Genomic DNA, 20695 nt, shown 5'->3' with positions numbered 1-20695 from the left:
CATGTGTATTTCACGTTCAACCAAAGTGTTGGAAATCTGAGCTTCTTACAGAGTAATATTGGTATAATTGATATCACGATCGATCTACATTACGTTGTTGTAAAAAATATTCGTGGCAACTGCGCTTCTGCCGGGAGAATGGCTTAAACGATTGTCTTATGTTGCAGCAGGCGTTCTCGATTGACTGAAATGAGTACAGTTCGAAAAATGAAAGCATGAGTTTTGCTAAGAGATGCGATTGGCTTTGCAAAACCAGATAAGACATCAACACTCAAACAACTATTTAAGAGCTATTTTCCCTTTACGTGGCGAAGGCTCTGACCTCTGGGTCGGTGCTCGGCTGCACGCTTCCGTGTACAGGGATTATCTCGTTTAAGCACCTTGGCACGACAACCTCCAGACACTGGTTTTGCTGGTAAGTGCTGCGCTTTTAAAGACTGTACGAGTTGCGACTTGTTGTTGGCGCTTTTCTGCCTGAACAAAATTCACTGCTTGACGCGAGCTCCACTTTGACTGTGATTGCGGTACCTGAGTTAACTTCCATTTTTAACTTTCCGCTTAATGTAGCGATAATAATCGTTTTGAAAAGGAGAAATGGACGGTATTAAGATATGACAAGGGCTGAAAATCTCCATTGAAAAAAAAATATGAAAGAATGATATTGCAATGATGATTTAGGAGGAAAGATTAAATAGATCTTAAAGCATCTAACCCATGACCTGCAGTTACAATAAATAAAACAAATCCCTGCTGGGAATGATGATGAGCCTTTAATTAGTCCTCGTGATGAATTTCAGGAAAGGGAGGATACAACTTTAGAAATAACAGATAAAACAGAGAATGTAGGGAATTGCAATTTAGTAGACAGAAAAGCAGAGAAGCACGGGCGGCATTTGACATAAAGTCTAAATGTTGAGAGGATTCTAAGGTTTTCAGTGTAGATTCAAGTGACAACAGAGGTCTGCCAGAATAACATTGTTCAATCAATTTTAATCTTAAATTTCGAGGAAATAAATCCATTGTGCTACACTGCAACTTCATTGTTTAATTTATAATGAAATTAATTAAAACAACTTTATAAACCTCAAAAGGAAATGCTACTACTCAGTAGATCACTTTTTTCTTTTTCAATAGTAATGACCTAAGAATTATTCATCACACAGAGCAGTTGTTGCGTGTGGTTATTGCCGATGTTAATGACCTCCTGTACTGTTCTTTGTGGCAGGAGAGCTGAAGAAGTCTCTGACTGAACATACTCCTAAGCTTCCTCAAGAAGTAGAGTCTGCTCTGATTCCTCTTGTAGACAGCCTATAACCTTTACATTATATATATATATATATATATATATAATAAAACAGGAGGAGAGAAGAGAGCATTTTGACATCGGTGCAGACATCTCGGTCATTTGTAGTATCACTGCAGGGCAGACGTCGCAAAGTGGCGCGCCAGTAAGCGCAGGCGCAGTAGGTCAGACGCAGACAGACTAGCCTCAGCAGCAGTAGCAGCCATGGCAGACGAGAAGCCAAAGGTGAGGGCCGGGTTTTGTATGAAATTTTCCTTTTCTCGGTGAATGTAATTTAAAGATAGGAGCGGCACAATAGAAAGCATGCTTTGGGGCCAGCTCGCCACAGTTATAATGTCAAGAAACGCAAACTTTCGAACACGAACAATCGCATTCGCTTGCAAGCTAGAGGGTAAGATTAGCATAATAAGCTAACGCGGCTAATATGTGTGAGTCAAAGGCAGATTGAAAGAAATGTTTATCGTATCATTTAGCCACAGTTATTCTATACTATGTTGTGATCGGCGCTAACAATCTGTATGTACTTTAAGGTGATTTAGTTATTTTATATCCAGTTGACTGACGCAATAATTTAAGAGATATGAGTTAACCGGTAACCCGCAGTGTGCAAATGAAGCGGGCCAAAATGCTATGCTTGATCTAAAATTGAAAAATAAACCATTTCAGTGTGAAATAGTTTGATTGTACAGCTCGAAGCACGTGTGCCTGGATGTGGGATTTTGTTGAAACTGATGGATATAATGTTGAAAGTGATTAGGCCGTTGAAAATCCATGTAAGTTGTAGGCCATTGACATGCTTATGCTAAAGCTAACGTTTGAAGTTGTAATTTCGCTCCTCTCTGCGCACTGTAACTACATCCGTTTGGGACAGTGAGACAAATAAAGTTACACATGTTTAGCGAGTGATTCTTATGTCCAGGCAGTATGAAATGTTTCCGTCTGAATCACTCAGACAGAAGCCTACATAAAAGTTTCACCCAAAATTGTAAAAGCAACTCGTCTCTGTTGTCTTGTTTTGTTTCTTCAGGAGGGAGTGAAAACGGAGAACAATGAGCACATCAACCTGAAGGTCGCAGGCCAGGATGGCTCGGTGGTGCAGTTCAAGATCAAAAGGCACACTCCTCTCAGCAAACTGATGAAAGCATATTGTGAACGGCAGGTGAGGCTGCTTCACATTTTCATTGTCACTTATAATAAGTCATGTATGAATTCCTTGCATATTGACAAAATTGGGTATTTAGTTATTATTATGACACAAATTTATTTTGAGTTGGATTGGGGGAAAAATGCTCTCAGTTGGTTTGAGTTTACAGTTTTGATTTAACGGGGATTTGTCATTTCTGTTGTAATCAAATGAAGACTCAGTTTATTGCAATGTTCAGTTTGATTTATTGAGTGCCACATTTCAACACAAGCCTCTCCCGGGGCACATTGCATAGAAAATTCAAGAGTTTACATTATAGGGGGGGACATTATATTTTATGATCTGTTCTTAAAATTCTTGATCACCTGTTTGCCCATTAGGTATGTTTTTTTTTTTTGTTTGTTTTTTTAACACTATATCCCTCCGTCTCTCTGCTCAGGGGTTGTCAATGAGGCAAATAAGATTTCGATTTGATGGTCAGCCCATCAATGAAACAGACACACCTTCGCAGGTAAGGTTATGCAGACTTGGTTAGCACAGATACACTTCATAGTACTTTTTTGTTGACTGACTGAAATAGAACACTGAGCCTCACAGTTAATGGTATGTTGAGAGCTAGAGCTCTGGAACGCAGATGATGTTACATTTAGTTGAAAAATTTGATTTTGATTCTTTTTAAAGTTGCAGTTGGACTGCGATCTGTCCTCAGGGTGAGAGGTAGGGTACATCCTGCCAAAGTCACCAGTCCATCACAGAGCTAATGCAGAGACGAAGACAACCATTCACACTCATGCCTAAAGCCAATATTGAATCACTAATCAACTTTACATGCATGTCCTTGGACTAGGGGAGGAAACTGTCAAATTCACACAAAACTCAATCCTGTATAGGAAGATCACACAAATTCCACACAGAAGAGCCTCTGCGGAAAAGCCTCATTGCTGTGTGGCAGCGGTGCTAAGTACTGCATAACTGTGTCACTGATTTAGTTTGAGAAATGGTTCGAAAGTATTAGTAAGTAGGGACCATGAGTAGTAAAGGTTCTACATTTACTGCAAAAATTGTATCTCCTCCAACTTTTAACAAAGACAACTTCAACTCCATATTACTGAAGTGATGCAAGATCTGACAGATGTGTAAAATAAAACGTGTGATGGTTTGCCACATAAGGAGGGGATACTATTTCTACTATCTCTGGCAAAGAGGTTGTTTGTCTCTGTGAGGCTCTGTGATGGACAGGGTGTACCCTGACTTTCACGCAATGACAGCTGGGATGGGCTCCACCCTAATTTAGATTAAGCGGGTATAGAAAATGGATGGATGTAATGACGAGTTAAAAAAAGAAAAAGCTCTCTGTAAACTTGGTATGTTGAGCCCTAAACCGGAGTTTTTACTGTCAATAGGTTGGCTCTCCTTTTAACCCCGACAAGATCTCCATTGGCGATTCAGACTCAACACATGTGCTGCTCCTGAGCAGTTTGTGTTTAGAGCTCGAAAATGATTTGTTTTCTTTTTGTGATGTCAGTCAGCCTACAGTCAGCCAGTCTGAAGCATTTAAATCAGCTCTTAATTTGAAGAGATTTTCTTTTCTCCGGTAGCCACAATCTGTGTGATAAACAGTAACACAGAGGCCATTTCTCAATACCAAGTACGCTGAGTACGTACTTGTGTGCTTACGAGTATGGACGAGTCGGAAGTACAAACATCTGAGGACGGAAGGATGCAAGTACGCTCATTATGCATTTGGAACGGAAGTGTACTTGATTACGTCAAAGACGTTAACGCCAGAAATAAAAACATTTGTAGAAAAAAGCTTTAGAATTGGCCGAGCGGTGCTTGCATTTATGTTTATGCATTTAGCAGACGCTTTTATCCAAAGCGACTTACAGGTAGGCATGTAGGGTAAGGGGGTCTTGCCTAAGGACCCCTACTGGAGGTAGTACCTTTCATTCAGGGGATTTGAACTCAGGTCTCCCACATGGAAGGTGGCAATCATACCACTATACTATCCAGTCCCCATTTGCTGTTGGTATGCTTTATGGAACATCTCCAAACAGTATTTACAGCTATGTGCCTTCTCCTCCACTATCTTCGTTTGTGCCGCACTGCTTTCTGGGATAGCAAGCGGTCTGAAGTCCACACAAGTCTCCACAGAAGCATCCTCGATAAAATGGGCGGAGCAAGTACACATCCTTGAGTGTGGAGCATACTTGCCTGGATGCGTTCTTTAAATTGGAACAGTACTTGGTCCTGAAGTGATGAAGTACACAAGTACAGACAAGTACACATATTGAGAAACGGCCACGTTTAGTTGACCTAAAAATAGGCCAGTATCATTAGCAGATATCTTTTTGTTTGACTTCAGGGAGTAAGTGTTCGTAAGAAATTATGTCTTAAATATCATTGAAGTCAACTAGTTCTCATTATAGATGTGACAGGCAGGCCATGTCTTTACCTCTCTTAAAAAATAAAAATGGCTTGTTAGTTAATGTGGGGCACACAAGAGGAGATTGAGAAATGGGTATACTCTAATAACTGGAAAAAAAGGTGTTTACAGCCATGAGTCCTGCAGCACACCAACTTGAAAGCATTTGATTATTGTTTAACAAAAGTCCAATTGTCGGATATCTGCTAGAAAACAAAGATGTGACAATCTCCTTAAAAATCGGTCATCAAATGAATTTCTTGCTCAAATGTGGACATTTTATTCGCCAAATCTAATCATAATGCAGTGGCCTTTTTTCATGAAATAGCTGGTAACCTGAACTAAACGCCAGCCCTGGCTGTGCTGACTTTGCTTCATTGTACATCTCTGCCGTGAGTCATAAGACAAGCACGAGGTTTGATTTGGACAGAAATCAAACTTTTTCTAGTATCGAGTGTTGCCATACTCTTTGTTTCTGTAAAGCACACAACTAACCCACATAGTTTTTTTTTTTTTTTATCTCCACAGCTGAACCTGCTCAGAAGAAGCACATGAATAATGTTTAGAACCACTTTCTCTCAACTCTGACCTACTGACATTTTGATGTTGTCTTGCAGCTCGAAATGGAGGATGAAGATACGATTGATGTGTTCCAACAGCAAACCGGAGGCTCTCCTCTTTAAAGACTGTTTCCTATGAACATCCCTACCTCCCCTTCTTTTGTCACCGACTATCTTTGTTATACCCAGTCTTCAAATGCTCACAGCCAGAGCTCATACCATCCAGTGGAATACTTGTGCAAAATGCTGAAAGGCAGCAGGACATTTCGTGTAGTCTTTTATCACTCTGACTCTAATTCATATGTTAACATGTCTGAATTGTGCAGTGTAGACAAGCTGCAGTGGCTTATAACATTCTGAAGATATTAAAAGATTTTTCTTCTTCTTCTTCTTAGTCCCCCAAAGTTTGAAAAAATTCCACGGTCCTGGTTTTTGCTTTTACGCTCATGTCACTGGGATTTTGATTCAGATAGAATTTCGTCATTAAGTAAGCCCGTGTTTTAATTTCACTGACATCTGTTGTTGTTATGAAAATGTATTATTGGAATAAATTGAGTTTTTTGTAAAGATGTCCTGTTTGTTTGTTTTTTTTTGTAACTGATGCATATCCACATCCAAATATTTCCACCATTGTGTCATAAGGTGCCGCTGCGTTGGTCTCAAAGCTCTCTTACTGTCGGCATACCATCTTTAAATTTGGAAACTTGCATTAATAAACACGTCATTTTCAGTATAAAAAAAAAACTGACCAGACTTTTGAAATATTTTGTGAATTTTTAAGACTTTTACTTTCTTAATCAGATTGAGTTCTGTGTCATTGAGTTCATAGATATTTCTTGATGAAAAGTCTGAACTCTTCCCTGTGGCAAGATGTATTATCATCCTGAAAAATGTCTTCAGCATCACCAAAACAAAATTTCAACGTAAACTTGTTTACTGTAGAACTAATGACTTCCATCTCCCCTGATCCATGACCTGTAATCGACCCCATTTTACAAGTTTGCTTTATTTATTTAACCAGCAGTCATCTTTTTAGTTTAATTGGACCTGCACCAAACAAAAGTTTCAATATGATCTCCTTGCCCAGTGTAGATTAATGATTCACTACTGAATCATCATCCACAGTCCATGCCTGCTTCTCTTCAGCCGGCTGTAACCTTGTTTTCCTCTGACGTTTCAGTGATGGTTTACATTTGGCTTTTCTGGATGTAAACCCTTTAATTTAGTTGTATTTTTTTCCCTTCTTTTTAGTGTTTTTTTTTTTTAATAAAAAGAAGCTGAATGAACATCGTCCAAATGTGATTCCATATTTTTCAAACGGGCGGTAGAACGGTTTCACATATATAGAATATAATGATAATTTCTATGCGATTATTGAAAAATATGGCAATAAATTTGGGCTCATTTTCTGTTGTCATTGGAACCTGACAATTAAACAGTTTGTCCAGCTGGAAATGGTTACATTTGCTGCTTCATATCACTTGCCTGAGAAATGTTTGAGAAAGACCGGAAATACAGCGTTATTAACAAACATGAACTTCAAATGTGTCACTTTTATGGAAATATGCCTAATGATGAACAAACCATTTACCCAAGACAACATAGTTTCATTAATATTGATATTCATATCTATATAGTACTTTATTTCATTAGGTTTGATCATAAATACTAATAACGCAGCAACCTTTTGTAAGATTTATTTTGGAAATATAACCGGAAGTAAGATATTGCTCTGTCGCTAGTTTCCTTCTCCGAGGAAGCAGGTGGATCTAGATTACTGAGAAGCGATAGCTAGCATAGACAATGATGAGGTGGTGAAGTACCGTTAATAGAGGTGTAGTTCACGCGTTTCCCGACAGTTTTACAAATACTGTACAACATTCTGTGCAAAAATGACGACTACCACGACATTTCAAGGGATGGAGCCCGGTGCTAAAAGCAGTTCCAGGTAAAAGGCGTCGTTCAGACCGTTATAAACCCGTTAGCTACCATGTAATCGACAAGTTCAGCATCCTCTGACTTGAACCCTGATCATTTGAAACATTAGGCCTATTTTTCTTTCTAATGGCTCACTTAATGCTGTAATTGATAGCTTGGAATTGGTTTGAAATAAGAAGAAAAATGGAACTGAAAACGACGGACACATGTCGGCACCACACCTTTGGATTCAGAACGTTGTGATGGAACATTCCCATTATTGACGTTAGCTTGCTATCTAGCTAGATAGGCTTCATGTACCCTCCTTTTGTGAGGAAGCCGCATAGTTAGCGGTTAGTGGCTTGGCATGTCGGTGATAATACCTCTGTAAGCATTTACATTTGACCGAGTTTGTTCTGTCATTATTTTTTTTATTCTTTTTTAAATGTTTTTCGTGTCTATCGTTCGGAAAACGTAAGCCACATAAGCTCGCTCACTCCAGTCGGGTGGGGCTTCCGCAGATTTCAGATCAGTTATGAAGATGGTTCGGTGGGGGCACAATAGGTCTGCCCCTTATCTTATACCGATTAAAGCATGTTATCGATGGCCACATCTGACACTTAGCACACATATATATATCTATAGAGATATATATATTTATATGTATATGATGCAAATAAAAAAAAATCTTTCATTTGTAAAGCAGCTTAATACCATTGTATATATTACAACAACTGCCATATACCAGTATATTTACTCTTCACCTTATTCTTTTTTTTCTTTTTTATAAAGAATAATTATTGGTAGAATAATTGTCCTTTAAATGTCCTATTTTTCACCCCAGCAGGACCTTCAGTTGTCTTTAGTTGCGTTAGATACAGTTACTGAAGAGCGATGTAGTCTAAAACAGCAGCCCAGTAGACCTGTCACAGCCACATGTATTAACATATATATATATATATATATATATATATATTAACATTTTTTTAACAGGAAAAAGTAAACAGATGGATGACACATTAGTACTACGACACTGTCTGTCACTATTTCTACTTTCTTTTCCATAGTTTTAGGTTTACTGAAGCGCTCTTAATAATCTTGAATGGCACTTAAGGCATGCAACTTCATTTGATTCCTTTCTCTGTGTGTCTTGAACCGCAAAGACACCAGTCTGTGAGCAAAGACTTATATTCTTCTGATTTGATTCTCTTTTTTGATTTCCTGTTTTTTTCAGGAAATATGACGTAAAAGCAAGGAAAAGGGACTTTCTTCGTATTTCGTGGTAACTTGAAGTTCTGACAAGAAAATCAAACTGTTTTGATGAGAGAACTCAGAAGGATTGGCAAAAGAAGTACAGCTGTCAGAGGAGATAATACCGCCAATCTATAAAATAATTTCTTGATTTACAACCTGACCCAATTGTCAAAGAAAGAAGGCCACACCCTTTAGCCGTTTCTGTTTGCGAAGACAATGGCGCCACTCCTTTTACTGTGCCTATGCCTTCCAGGTGCATAAGCAGGGGTGTATCCTCTGAATGCAGGGGAAAACATCCGTTGGTGTGAGAAGGTATGGCTGCTTTAATGTGTGAGAGAGATCAAGGTTTAATGCGCTTTACAGAGAAGGTAAAAATGTGCCACAGAGGAAGAAGCCAACAAAAACAAAAAAATCATTTGCTGGTAATAAACATCCTGGGATGAAACAGATTGAATCAGAGTCATTTACTTTCTTCATCGTTTTAAGACTCCCTTGTTGCTCGACATCCAAACAGCCCTCTTGTGTTTGTCCACCATACGATCAAAGTGGGCGCATATATGCCTCTTTCACTGCTGGATTGGAGCGAGGCATCTAGCGTGTGCTCTCGCTGCTACACACTTTAAACGGTGTGCAAACTGTGTATTTGGCTCGCTGCTGAAAGTGTAGCTGACCCAATAAGAAAAGTAACTTTCGTTTTCGTTTTTCTCCCACCGGCTCTCCTAGTTGGGCCTTCGCTACATGTCATTCACCTTTTTTAAATATATGTTCTTTTCTTTTTTTACTAGGCGGTACCAAGTTGTCTTTTCTGGCTGCATGAATGTCGACTTTTTTATTAATCGCTTTTATAAACTTTTATACGTAAAAATAAATGTTTGATTCAATATCGTAACGGTTTCTCGACCAAGTCGTACGTTGTTCACTGGCCCAACATAAAACTGACTGACTTAATTTTCTTAACTGTAGCATTTAGGTAGTTGTTTTTTTTTTTTAAGATTATTTCATAAATAATTGCAGAGTGGTGAAAAAGAAGAAAAATCAGCTTGAACTATTCAGCTTTAATAAACTCTTATCATCTCTTTCTTTCCAGGGTTTTGCGCCCACCTGGTGGTGGCTCCAACATTTCTCTTGGTGCAGATGAAGAGAAGCCTCCTGTTCGGAAAAACAAGATGGCCTCCAGCGTCTTTGCCGAGCCAGAAGACCCTTACGCTAATCGAAGGAACAACCCACCAGGTACAGAGGGTCTTAAGTCCTAAAATTTGTTGTATTCATGCAAAATGCTTCCAACTCACTTTCCTCACATTGCCACATTCCTCAGATTTTCACAATTCACCCCAACTGTGGAGTCACACTAACTCAAAACCAGTTTTTACTTGCCTTTTACAAATACAGTGTGTCTGTCTGCTGGACCAAACTCACAGTTTCGTCAAGTTCTTGTTAGATAAAAAGGTTTATTGTAGAATGTTATCCTTATATTTGCAAAAGGAATATCAAGCTTGCTCATGGCGGAGCCATCGTAAATCAGAATGCCTTCGTGCCGTGGCTATATCTTTTTTCTTTCACTGATGTGGTTTCTCCAGCTCTTCTCTAGGTACTATAATACACAAATGATGCATGAAATAAAACACAAGACGAGATAAGATGTACTTTATTGATCACCATAAGGAAATTCAGTCGTCCACCAACTCAGGGTCCATCTGAAGTGCCTTGTTAAGTTCTAGTTAATACTCAAACTGAAAAGGATAAAGTGGGGAAAAAATATCCAAGACTGATGCTACACACTGAGTTAAAGAGTCTGATGGCGGAGGGGACAAACAATCTCCTGAGCATCTTTTCTGGATCGCTGTCATCCACGACTGACCAGCCACCATGTTGTGGAGAGGGTGGTCTTTATTGTCCAGCACTGCTCGCACCTTCCTCAGTGTGCAGCTCTCCACCACAGAGTTCACTGAGTCCAACCCCTGTCCTTCTCCGTGATGCTGCCTCCCCAGCAGACAGCGGCACACAAAAAGGATACTCATCACAACTGACTGGTTGAACGTGTGGAGCATCTCACTACAAACAACAAAGGACCTCAGCCTCCAGAGGAAATACAGTCGGCTCTGTCCTCTCTCATACAGATTCTCTGTGTTGGTTTAAGTGGACACCCAGATATTTGTAGGTCTCCACCACCTCAGTGTCCACATACTGGAGCTGCACTGGCTTAGAAGAAAGCTCAGCTCTTTGGAAATCCACAACCATTTCCTTGATCTTTGCAGTGTTCAGAAGCACATAGTTCTCATCACTCCACTCTGATGGCCTCTATCAGCTATCTGTACTCGTCTTCCTGTCCATTCCTGATGCATGCCACAATCGCTGTATCATCTAAATACTTGTTGAACACAAAGCTTGTTGTGTAGGGGGTGAACAGGAAGGGAGCCAGAACAGTCCCCTGCGGTGCCCCCAGTGCTGCCCACCACCTCAGAGACAGTTCCTCAATCTGACAAACTGTGGTCTAGCTTTTAGGGGTTCTGGGATCCAGCAGGTTACAGCGGGATCCACAGCCATCTTTTAAGCACGATGTAGCCTGTACGGGACTGCATCCTCTACACCCAGGGTTCCCTGTATGCAAACTGGATGAGGTCCACTGCGTATCCCACTGGAGGTCACGATGATCACGTCTTCATTCATTCTTGTGAAAACAATCTGTTGACACTGGATTTCTTCGGTGTTTTCCACCGTCTGATGGAGCTGACTGATGTTGGAGTTTCTTCCTTGTAATTAAGTCATTTTATTGCAAACGTGTGTTCTGCTTTAGACAAAGTATGACTTCCTGGTCCAGTTTTCTTTGGAAAGCCTAGAAAAAACATCTATTTAAAGTTTATGTTCCTGTATTATTTTCTAAGGAATGGCTGTTCGTCTTTACAAGACTTATGGTATTTATGACTGACAAATGATTTTTTTGCTTAAATGATCCATTCTGAAATGCTTCTTTGATATTTGCACACTACTGTCATCTGACTTTGACTCAGCAGCTTAACAGAAGCCTGTTGTGCTAATTCAAACCAAATGTACCAAAGACAGAAAAATAACACGTTTCACAACAGCACAAAGTTTTAACTTTGTGTCATTTGGGGCAATTTCCACTGTTGTGGCATATTTGTTAAAACTTCATCTTCGTAGCTTTAACTGTGTCTGGCTTGGAGACACTCCTCAAAGGAGGGGTATTATGTGTTACGCAAAGCTAGTATTCGCTTTCTCTTTAAATTACTAACATGAAAACAACACAGCACAATGATGCTGAAACATCTTCAGGTCTTCAAAGTCACACAGTGGACCTGAAGTAACATGATAATAAGCTTAGAGGCTATTTAAAGAAATTTTGTGTGGGCAGAGTCTTCATTTCCATGTACGTTCCTTCTTCCTTCTTTTACTTCTCTTTGTCTTTCATATGGACAAGCCTGTGGCTCTGATGGTATTTTACCTGATCGAGTCTCATTTCTCCTTCCTCCTTTTACTTCTCCTGTTTGTTTGGAGAAGTAAGTTCAAGCTTGATCCACGGAGCCAGATTGACTGTTTCTTTGTCAAGCTGTTTGCTTAAAGTCACTCAGTGGTTGCTCAGCACAGAGAGCATAATTGGCTGTGTTGCCTCTATCTCATGCTGACTTCAAAGCATTATTATTCTCTTTCCCACATGTTACTGTACCATCACACCACCTTTTTAACGCTTGGTGAGCATGATATGTGGGCAATTTAAACCTATACAAAGTAGACGTGTCTGACAGACTTGATTATTGACTCCAGTGCACTCGCTCAGTGGACTGTGTGGATGCATTTGAAGTGAGTTGAAAAGATCCAAGAAGGTCCAGGATCGTGTTTTCAGTGTTTGGGTGCAAGGTCTGCTCATTAACATTGTTGAGTGTTGTGCTCATTATTAATCCTCTTTTTGGCACAGCTATTAGACCTAACAAGTTTTTCTTCTGTTAGGAGCTTGAGAAAAAGCCCCCACAGTAGGATGTGAGAGCTTGGCATTATTCAACATGACCTTTAAAAAGACTTTTGTGAGAAGACCTTTGGTGTGACCCTTGAACAAACTACCTTACTCAGTTTAATTTATTCTAAAGTACAGTGCAAATCGAAAGATTATTTGACAATGAAACTTATGATGTCGGATCACTTCATCAGTCAACTGTAGTTCTCAGAGTGAGTAGTTCTCTTTGTTTGGTCCCCTTTCCCACATGTTGCCTCCTTGCTCTAATGTGCTGAGGGACTGAAACACAAGAGCCTTTTTTCATGGCTGAAATACTTCGATATGACCTTTATAGTCACTTGTAAGAGTTGTTATTCTGTGTAATAATCTGATGGCCTGAAACATCTCCAAGATTCATCTTCAATCTAAGTATTGTTTTTCATATTTGCTGGTAGTCATCTCTGATACAATTGTAGTCTTGAACACATCATAACACATAATTACTTTTTATGTGTTATTAACATTTAATTTAGATCCCCTTCTTGTGTCTGTTGTTTGGTGATGGATATTGTTCCATTGTGTTCAAGTGGAATAATCTATAAGGAGAAATCCTTTTGCCTTAGAGCAGGTTTCAGGCTCCAAATCATACACACTGTTGTGTTGTGATATAAGAGTGTTTTAGATGCTGTCCTGGGACTGTTGCTCATTCTGTCCATCATTTGTATCCGGTGTGAAATAGCTGAAAACATGATGCACACTCATGGTAAAAATGGTGTTCAGCCTCTTCCAATTTGAAAGTTTTCTGTTTGAGAACATGCTTAAACGCCCGGTTCTTGTGCTAATGTGCTAAATACAACCTCAGATGAACAATAAAAATAAAGTAATATGTATTATATTACAGCAGAGAAGAGATTTCTTTTTAACAAAAACAGTAAAGTAGCCATATTTTAAAAAAATGTGTTTTAAAAACTAAGTACTCCCCATGGCCGTTCCCAACCGTTAAAAAGCAACTGTTGCTTCCCTTAGAACGTTACTGATGTCTTTCCTCTTGTGTTAACACACACCTGATGGCTCCAATTCAGCAAAGTGACAAAACTTGTGCTTTTATAGACACTCGACAATGATCAAATAATCGCGTGCATCTGATTAGCAGAACCTGGCTGCTGCCTACCCTCTTAATTCCTGTGGGCAGTAAAGTGCTGAGTATGCTAATTGTGACGTCAACACAGCCTCTCCCCAGTTCATCCCGAACAGCAGGCGTCGCCACCGAGATCAGCGTCACTGCTGCAACGGCACTGACAAAACAAGAAGTTTAAGAAGCATATTATGTAAAGACGAACATAACTACAATGTTTCAACTTCAGTGTTTTACGTACAAGGGTTTTTTTTGTTGTTTTTGTAACATTTACAGTAGCAGTACCTTTTATGGTTTTGATGGGATGCCTGTAGCGACCGACCCGCTCATACTCTCTTACCTGCAGCTCTTCCTGTTTTTACTAATGCGCCACTCGTGCAGAGTACGCTTCAGGTTACAAAGATCGGGAAGTTCACGACCATAATGACACCAAAGTGGCTGAGAGTATGAGCTTTGCTTAAGGGTACATACCCAGGTTTTCACATGTTGCCTCTGCGCTAAATGACACGATGCGATATGTTTATGTACGTATATGTTTGACTTTTCAAACCTGGTTATTTTTTGATTATGCCTTGATAAAACTTCACAAGGTTCTACATGTATTTTCTATTGTGGGTTTATGTGACCGCCTCCTCTCTCTGATCCACTATGTCTTCTTGCTCTTCCAGGAGGCAAGCCCACAGGTGTGCTGTGTGGTGAGCCGTCAGCTCCCCTGAGGAGAGGTGGAAACCACACCGTCAATCACTCTGGAGAGGCTCCTCCCACAGTAAGATCATGACGAAGTGAAACCTGAAGCCACACAAACAAACATGTGTCCACATGATTTAAAGTATCACTGTTTTTCTCTCGATCAAAGTGTTGCTTGATGACCAAAGGAATGTAGACAGAGGATGTAACGACTTACATTTGATTATATAGTGCAGTGGTGGGCCCCCAAGCCAACAGCAACCACAGCGAGGGCTCTGCATGGTGCTGCTTGGAAGCTAAAACTCTATCATTTAAAGTTATTCTTCTTTTTTTATGCACCACTGTTTACTATCAGCTCAGCCGAGAGTCTCTGTCTTTACATTTTGCTGTCTCTTAAAGGTACAGCATTTGCATTAGCTTTGAAGAAGTAGAACAGAGCCAACATGAGACGGGTGAAAGTAACCAGAACTTGCAAAAGCCCTTGCACAATAACTCTTGCAAAATAGTTTAATCTATTGAGAAAAAAACTGTTGATGATTGTGTCACTGGATGATCTGTCTGAGGAAGACTTCCTTGAAGTCAGTTATGACTTATCTTATCTTGCCTCACTAGACGCAGGAGATATGACTCTCTGTAGGCTTGTTTTGCCTCAACTAGTCTTTTTTTAATCTAATTTCCAGACTTTGCGTGCCGTGACAGTCAAACAGTGCAGTTCATTTTAAAGAAGACATATTGTGCCACTTTTTGACACGTCTGACATGTTTTGGTCAAAGGTGCTTTAGTGTCTGCCTCTTTGGGATCTGTACTACTTAATAACTCTTTGAAACACGTCATCTGCAGTTTGACCAAAGACAGCTGATAGGACACAGTTTCCTCTTTCAGGCACAGCCTAAGTTGTGTATTGAACTTGTTCAAGTGCTTGAACTGCGCACTTGAAATCGCCGGCAGGTTAATTATGCCATTGAGAACTCATGTCGTAATTCAACCGTCACATATCCACTCCAAAAACTCTATACCTCCCTGTTTGTCCATTTCTGTTTAGGTTTTTCAGCAGCTAACATTAAGAACTGTTGCTTACACGGCCAATATGTTTAATTTTTTTATTTTTAAAAGCAGTTACCAATGCTGTACTTCAGGCGCCATTTTTGAAATGGTAGTGACTTCAAACACCTAAATATATTGTCTTTACCACAGGAGAAAGGTGATTTTTCCATATTTTGGAGCGGATCTTTTGTAGAGTTCTCCTACTGCACTGGCCGTCACATTTGCCCTGAAGGCACAAGCATGCTTATACCCAGAAAATTTTGCCTCGACTTTTACACTTGCAGTTTGCTTACAGCGAGCAGGTATCCTGCTGATGATGCATTTGCACGCCATACAGAGCAAAGAAATATCTTCGGCACGTGTGTACATTTCTTCAGCCTGATGGTGTTTTTTTGTTTTTATGTTGGAGGAAGTTGAATACTGACCTGTGCTTCTCTTGTTGCTTTTATTAGGATGGAGATGACTCTGTACGTGATAATGGTAAGCATACACTTTTGATGCTCGGATGTCCAGATTTATCTCCTCTGACAGATTTCTGCAAAGTCAGGTTTAACCTAAAAACCTGTAAAAGAGGGAAAAAAACGAAAGATGGGGCTGTGATATTATGTATTGTTTTCAAAACGTTCTTTTTCATGAATGCTTGAATAGATATTGACTTGTTTTTGGCAGCAGTAAGGATGTAGAGAAACATTAAGCTAGTCCTTGTTATTACTTATGGAAGAATCGAGCGGGACAGTAACACACTTTGGAGATGAATAAAGTCTGATTGAATCGAATTAAACTGAATTTTGCTCTGAATTCAGCTGCCTCACATCCAAAAATAACAAAGGGAAATAATGTTGCTGCAGTTTGAATTAATTAAAAGAATATACATTGTTGTAGACAGATAACAAAATAATTCTAAATCGGATGACAAATTTGTGATGTGTAGCAGAGGAAGGTGTGGTAGAAAGGTTCAGGGGTCGCCATCAATGGGTTTAGGTCATAGGTGTCAAACTCTATTTGGCCTGCGAGGCAATTTCAAATTAATATTAGAGCTGGCCCGCCAGTATTATACGGCGGCAGCGCTGTAACGCCGCATTCACCGCTTATACTTCAAATCCCATAATGCTCTGCTGTTGTTTTGGCGCGTCAGTTAGGACAGAGGCAGATACGCCCCCTCCTCTGTGTCAGTGGCGTCTACGCTAGCGGTGCCTCTCCCCCAGACCACACCTCGACCTCAAACCACAGCTGTCACTGTTACCCTACCAAAAAATGGCCAAAAGAAAGGCAGAAAATAGAACTTTTCTGGACAGGTGGGAGACAGAATATCTGTTTACATATATAAAAGACAAACCTGTTTGTCCTGTTTGTGGAGCAAACGCCTCAGTAACTAAGGAGTACAATATCAGACGGCACTATGAAACAAAACACCAGGACAAATATAAGGACCTGTACACAGCTCAAAGGAGCCAGACAGTAAAGGAGATGAAAAGAGGTTTATGTTATTTTATTTTCACTTTTATTAGCCTGTGTAAGAAGCTAATTTTGACATTTACCTCAGAAGGCTGCAAACAGAAAGGAGGCATTCAATTTTTATTTAAATTTGATTTAATATGCCATTGATATGTTTTTATTATTATTATTATTATTATTAGCAACTCAATTTTGCACGAGTTATATAAGCCTTGCTTGTTCAGTATTCATTGTTAAATCAAAACTTGTTGGGTTCCATATTAAAAGGTTAATTAGTTCAACCTTGGCCCGCGGCTTTGTTCAGTTTAACATTTTGGCCCACTGTGTATTTGAGTTTGACACCCCTGGTTTAGGTGCTGCTGAACTCTCAGTAGACAACAGTTAAACATCTGGGGTGCAGAGACTTTCCTTCTCAGTTAGCAGGATCCCACCAGCTGTTAACAAATCCTCCTGATATCCCAGCTGTCCTCATCTTGTGGTCAAAGCTTGTCCATTTTATCAGCCGGTGATCTCACACTTCCCATGATGGTCAAAAGAAGAAATGACTCCTTTCACCTTTTTCTCCATTCCATTCTTGGTTTGCACCCTAGACGTCTCATCTTGATTCAGGGTCTCATTCCAGGCATTACTTGGGCTTTGGAAAGCTCAGTAAACTGCTCCAACAGGCCAATAACTTCCCTGTTGCAGTGGTTATGCATCATAACATGTGAAAAGCAGAAGTCATTCCAGGAACACAGCTTCCAAACCAGGATTAAAAAGCTTTTCACAGATCTGTGTTTTCACAGAAAAGATCAACCTTTATCAGTCCTACGGTGGGGAAATTCACAAGTATGTCCAGAACTACTGCACAGGCTGCATGCCTCCAGGGCAATAAAGACTATCCGTCTTTTGTCTGTTCTCTAGACTGAAATATAATTATTCTTTTGTTTGTGTTTGCAAATGTGACGTATGCATCCATGTTTGTGTTCAGTAAACTGCGCTGCAGAGCCGGAAGCTGTTCCAGAGCAGCAGCAGCAGGAGGAGCCGCCTCAGGCTGAGGAACCAGGTGCACCAGGTGCAGGCGGACCATCTGGCCGCCGAAATCCCCCAGGGGGCAAGTCCAGCCTCATCCTAGGTTGAATGCCACACACCTTCCTCCCCCTTACCTCCACTCATCTCTGAGCTTTTTTTTCCCCCAAACAAGAACCCCCAGCTCATTTGTCTGTACCACAGGAATCATCCGATGTCCAGCAGTCTCCTTCATATCCCCAAGTGCATTGTTTTGATACCTCTTTTTTTTAAAGGATGTTTTTGTACTGTTTTTATCGTTTGTTTAGTTTGACAGAAGCACTTTACGTATTCTTATTGTATGGTTCAAAGTTGGCCTTTGCCCCTGAAATTAGACCTGCCAGGAACAAGGCTCACATTTCTCATAAAAGCCTATCATAAATGTCCCCTGACTTTATTGCAACAGCAGAATCTGAAGGTGATTAAACAAGCATTTTGTAGAACACAAGCAAAGAAACAAGCTTTTGCACTGTGTTGACCCCCCCCTCCCATCTTGCATGCATGTCTGGTCTGTACGAATGTGAGAAGAAACTTAACTGTGAAGATTTTCTTTTGTTTTGTTATTAATTTAACCTTTTCATTGTTTTTTTTAAACTTATTATTATTTGTGGAATAATTGTTGTACTGTTATTGCATGAAAATGAAATCTTTTTACTGACTCTAGTATTATCATCCACATAGCAGCCGCACACATTTCTGTAATCGGGCTCTGAAAGCTGTAGACAGTCTTCAGATGATCAGATGTCAGGCAACAGAGTTGGAGCAAGCCTTTTTTTTATATTGTAGTCACTAACCTTACATTACGGTAGCCCCACCACCCCGTGTTTTTATAGGTAAATTTACACTAAAGCGCACATGTCTGCGTGTTAGGCTCCAGTATCAAACAAGGTTGGGTTTCCAGATTGCATCTAACAGACACTTTTTTTTTTTTTTGCAATCAATGGATTGTTGTTGGTCCTGACTTCTAAGTGTTTCTGGTAAACCCATCTTAGATTGACAAGTGACCTTATTACAGCCCAGCCTTCCTTTCACTGCTACTCCCCGAAGACATTTACTATTAGTGCATACAGAAAAATCTAGATGAATCCTTTTATATGTTTCATGTGACTATCAAAACCAAAACACCCTCCTGCTTCTGTACTGTTGAAGACCGCTGCCTCCACCAGCTGTCGTACAGGAAAATTTACATTTCAGGTACCTGATGTTTTGTCTGTGGTGTATTGTTTTTCTAGTACGTGTTGTATGGCGACATGTCTGTTTGCATCCTATACCAATTCCTGTTGCTGGATGTAAGTCACTGCAGAAATCTGAATACAAGAAATGGCACAAGTGGAAATTAACATTAAAAATCACTTTTGATCATGGATTGCTTTCGTAGTTTGTCCTTTAAGCCTGAATCTGGAAATGTTTGGAACATCTCTGTGTTTCAGGACTTGCAAAGACTCAGTTTCATTAGATAACCGCTGTTTTCTCCCTTTTGCCTCACTTTAGATAACATTTTGATAGACTTAATCACTTGTATTGATGCCATTTGGACGATTAAAGTCATTTTATGAGAGGAAAAGTCCAAATAAAAAAAGGGTAAACATGTCTCTATGAGTCGATTCGAAGCATAGTCATGTCACCATTTCATATTGTAACTCTTGTTCCTCCTTGATTTAGGATACGGTTGCGTGTTTTAAGGCAGGCATTGCTACAGCCTATCGCGCTTCGGTTAGTCATATCGAAAATGAAAGTAAAATAAGAGTCAGAGTAATTGTTTGGCAGTCAAGACTCCAGTTTTCTAACCGCGGAACACAGAGGTGACCGTTGAGAGGAGCTTGTCAGGTAAGTTTCACCCCAAACGGACTGTTTGCGTCGTTCCTTTAGGCGACGTGTTGCGACATCTCGGTCGGGAACAAGTGTTTCGGCGATTAGACCAGATGTTAGTGAATATCAGTACGTGTTATTTATGACGCGTTTGAACTATTCTACAGTTAAACAAAATTGAATTTGTGTCCATTGTTAAGGTGGCCTTTTCAGACGAGTTCAAAAAATTTTTCCACCGTTTTCCAGAATCATTATGAAGCCGGAAAGACTCGCGAGAGTTACGGCGCGCTACAGCATACGTCTCGACCCAGGTTGTCTTTGTCATTATTCAGGGTTAAGCAAAAATCAAACGTATTTTTATTAATCTTACATTAAATTTGAAGAGAAATAATCTGTAATTTAAAAAAATCTAGCTGATCATCACCCTGCAGTACCTCGAGTCTTTTTCTCGGTTTGTGACTTAAAACTCAGTGACATTGTAGATGTGAGAGCCTGAATATTTTTCAGTGTTTTTTCCCCAAAGTTTTCTCGTGTATTAGACACATTTTACGATGAATTGTTGCCGAGCTGTATTAGCGAACTTGGCCCTATGAATCCTTAACCTTAATATCCGTCTGGTGTGGTGTACTCTTTGTCTTTGCTTCCTGTTTTAAGCACGGCTGACAAAAGCTCCAATGTTTTAGCTGTTGGAGCTCATGACTGCATGCAAAAAGTTCTTTATGAGGTTGGACTTCCATTCAAATGAGTCAAATTTTACTCTCAGATTCAACATGCAAATGGCAACAAAGAACCTGCAGGAAGGCTGAACACTGTCTGGAGTTATAGATTAGTAAACCCAGCAGTTGTAGGCTTTTGGAAGAAGTTTTATGCACAAAGGTGCAGGATATTTTGCTAATATACCCCCCCCCCCCCAAAAAAAAAAGCTTAATCTTCATTTTATCTGCAGCCAGCCATAGTGACAGTCACATG

General features: G+C 40.0%; 2 protein-coding genes across 2 annotated transcripts; both read left to right on the top strand.

Annotated features, from left to right (window-relative positions):
* The first annotated feature begins 1434 nt into the window (after positions 1-1434).
* sumo2a (small ubiquitin like modifier 2a) lies at positions 1435-6001 on the top strand. The gene is made up of 4 exons (XM_072383454.1): positions 1435-1528; positions 2331-2462; positions 2887-2958; positions 5490-6001. Exons 1-4 carry the CDS (start codon positions 1508-1510, stop codon positions 5553-5555), a joined length of 291 nt encoding a protein of 96 aa, XP_072239555.1. The 5' UTR covers positions 1435-1507; the 3' UTR covers positions 5556-6001.
* A 1163-nt stretch (positions 6002-7164) lies between these two features.
* On the top strand, positions 7165-19283 carry jpt1a (Jupiter microtubule associated homolog 1a). Its single transcript, XM_072383450.1, has 5 exons — positions 7165-7380; positions 9691-9833; positions 14353-14450; positions 15868-15895; positions 17841-19283. Exons 1-5 carry the CDS (start codon positions 7325-7327, stop codon positions 17987-17989), a joined length of 474 nt encoding a protein of 157 aa, XP_072239551.1. The 5' UTR covers positions 7165-7324; the 3' UTR covers positions 17990-19283.
* Positions 19284-20695: the final 1412 nt, after the last annotated feature.

This window comes from Leuresthes tenuis, unplaced genomic scaffold (genome assembly GCF_036924035.1).
Source record: "Leuresthes tenuis unplaced genomic scaffold, fLeuTen1.0.hap1 SCAF_4, whole genome shotgun sequence".
Taxonomy (NCBI): Eukaryota; Metazoa; Chordata; class Actinopteri; order Atheriniformes; family Atherinopsidae; genus Leuresthes; species Leuresthes tenuis.
The sequence above is the reverse complement of the archived record's forward strand: the minus strand, read 5'-3'. Positions and strand labels throughout refer to the sequence as shown.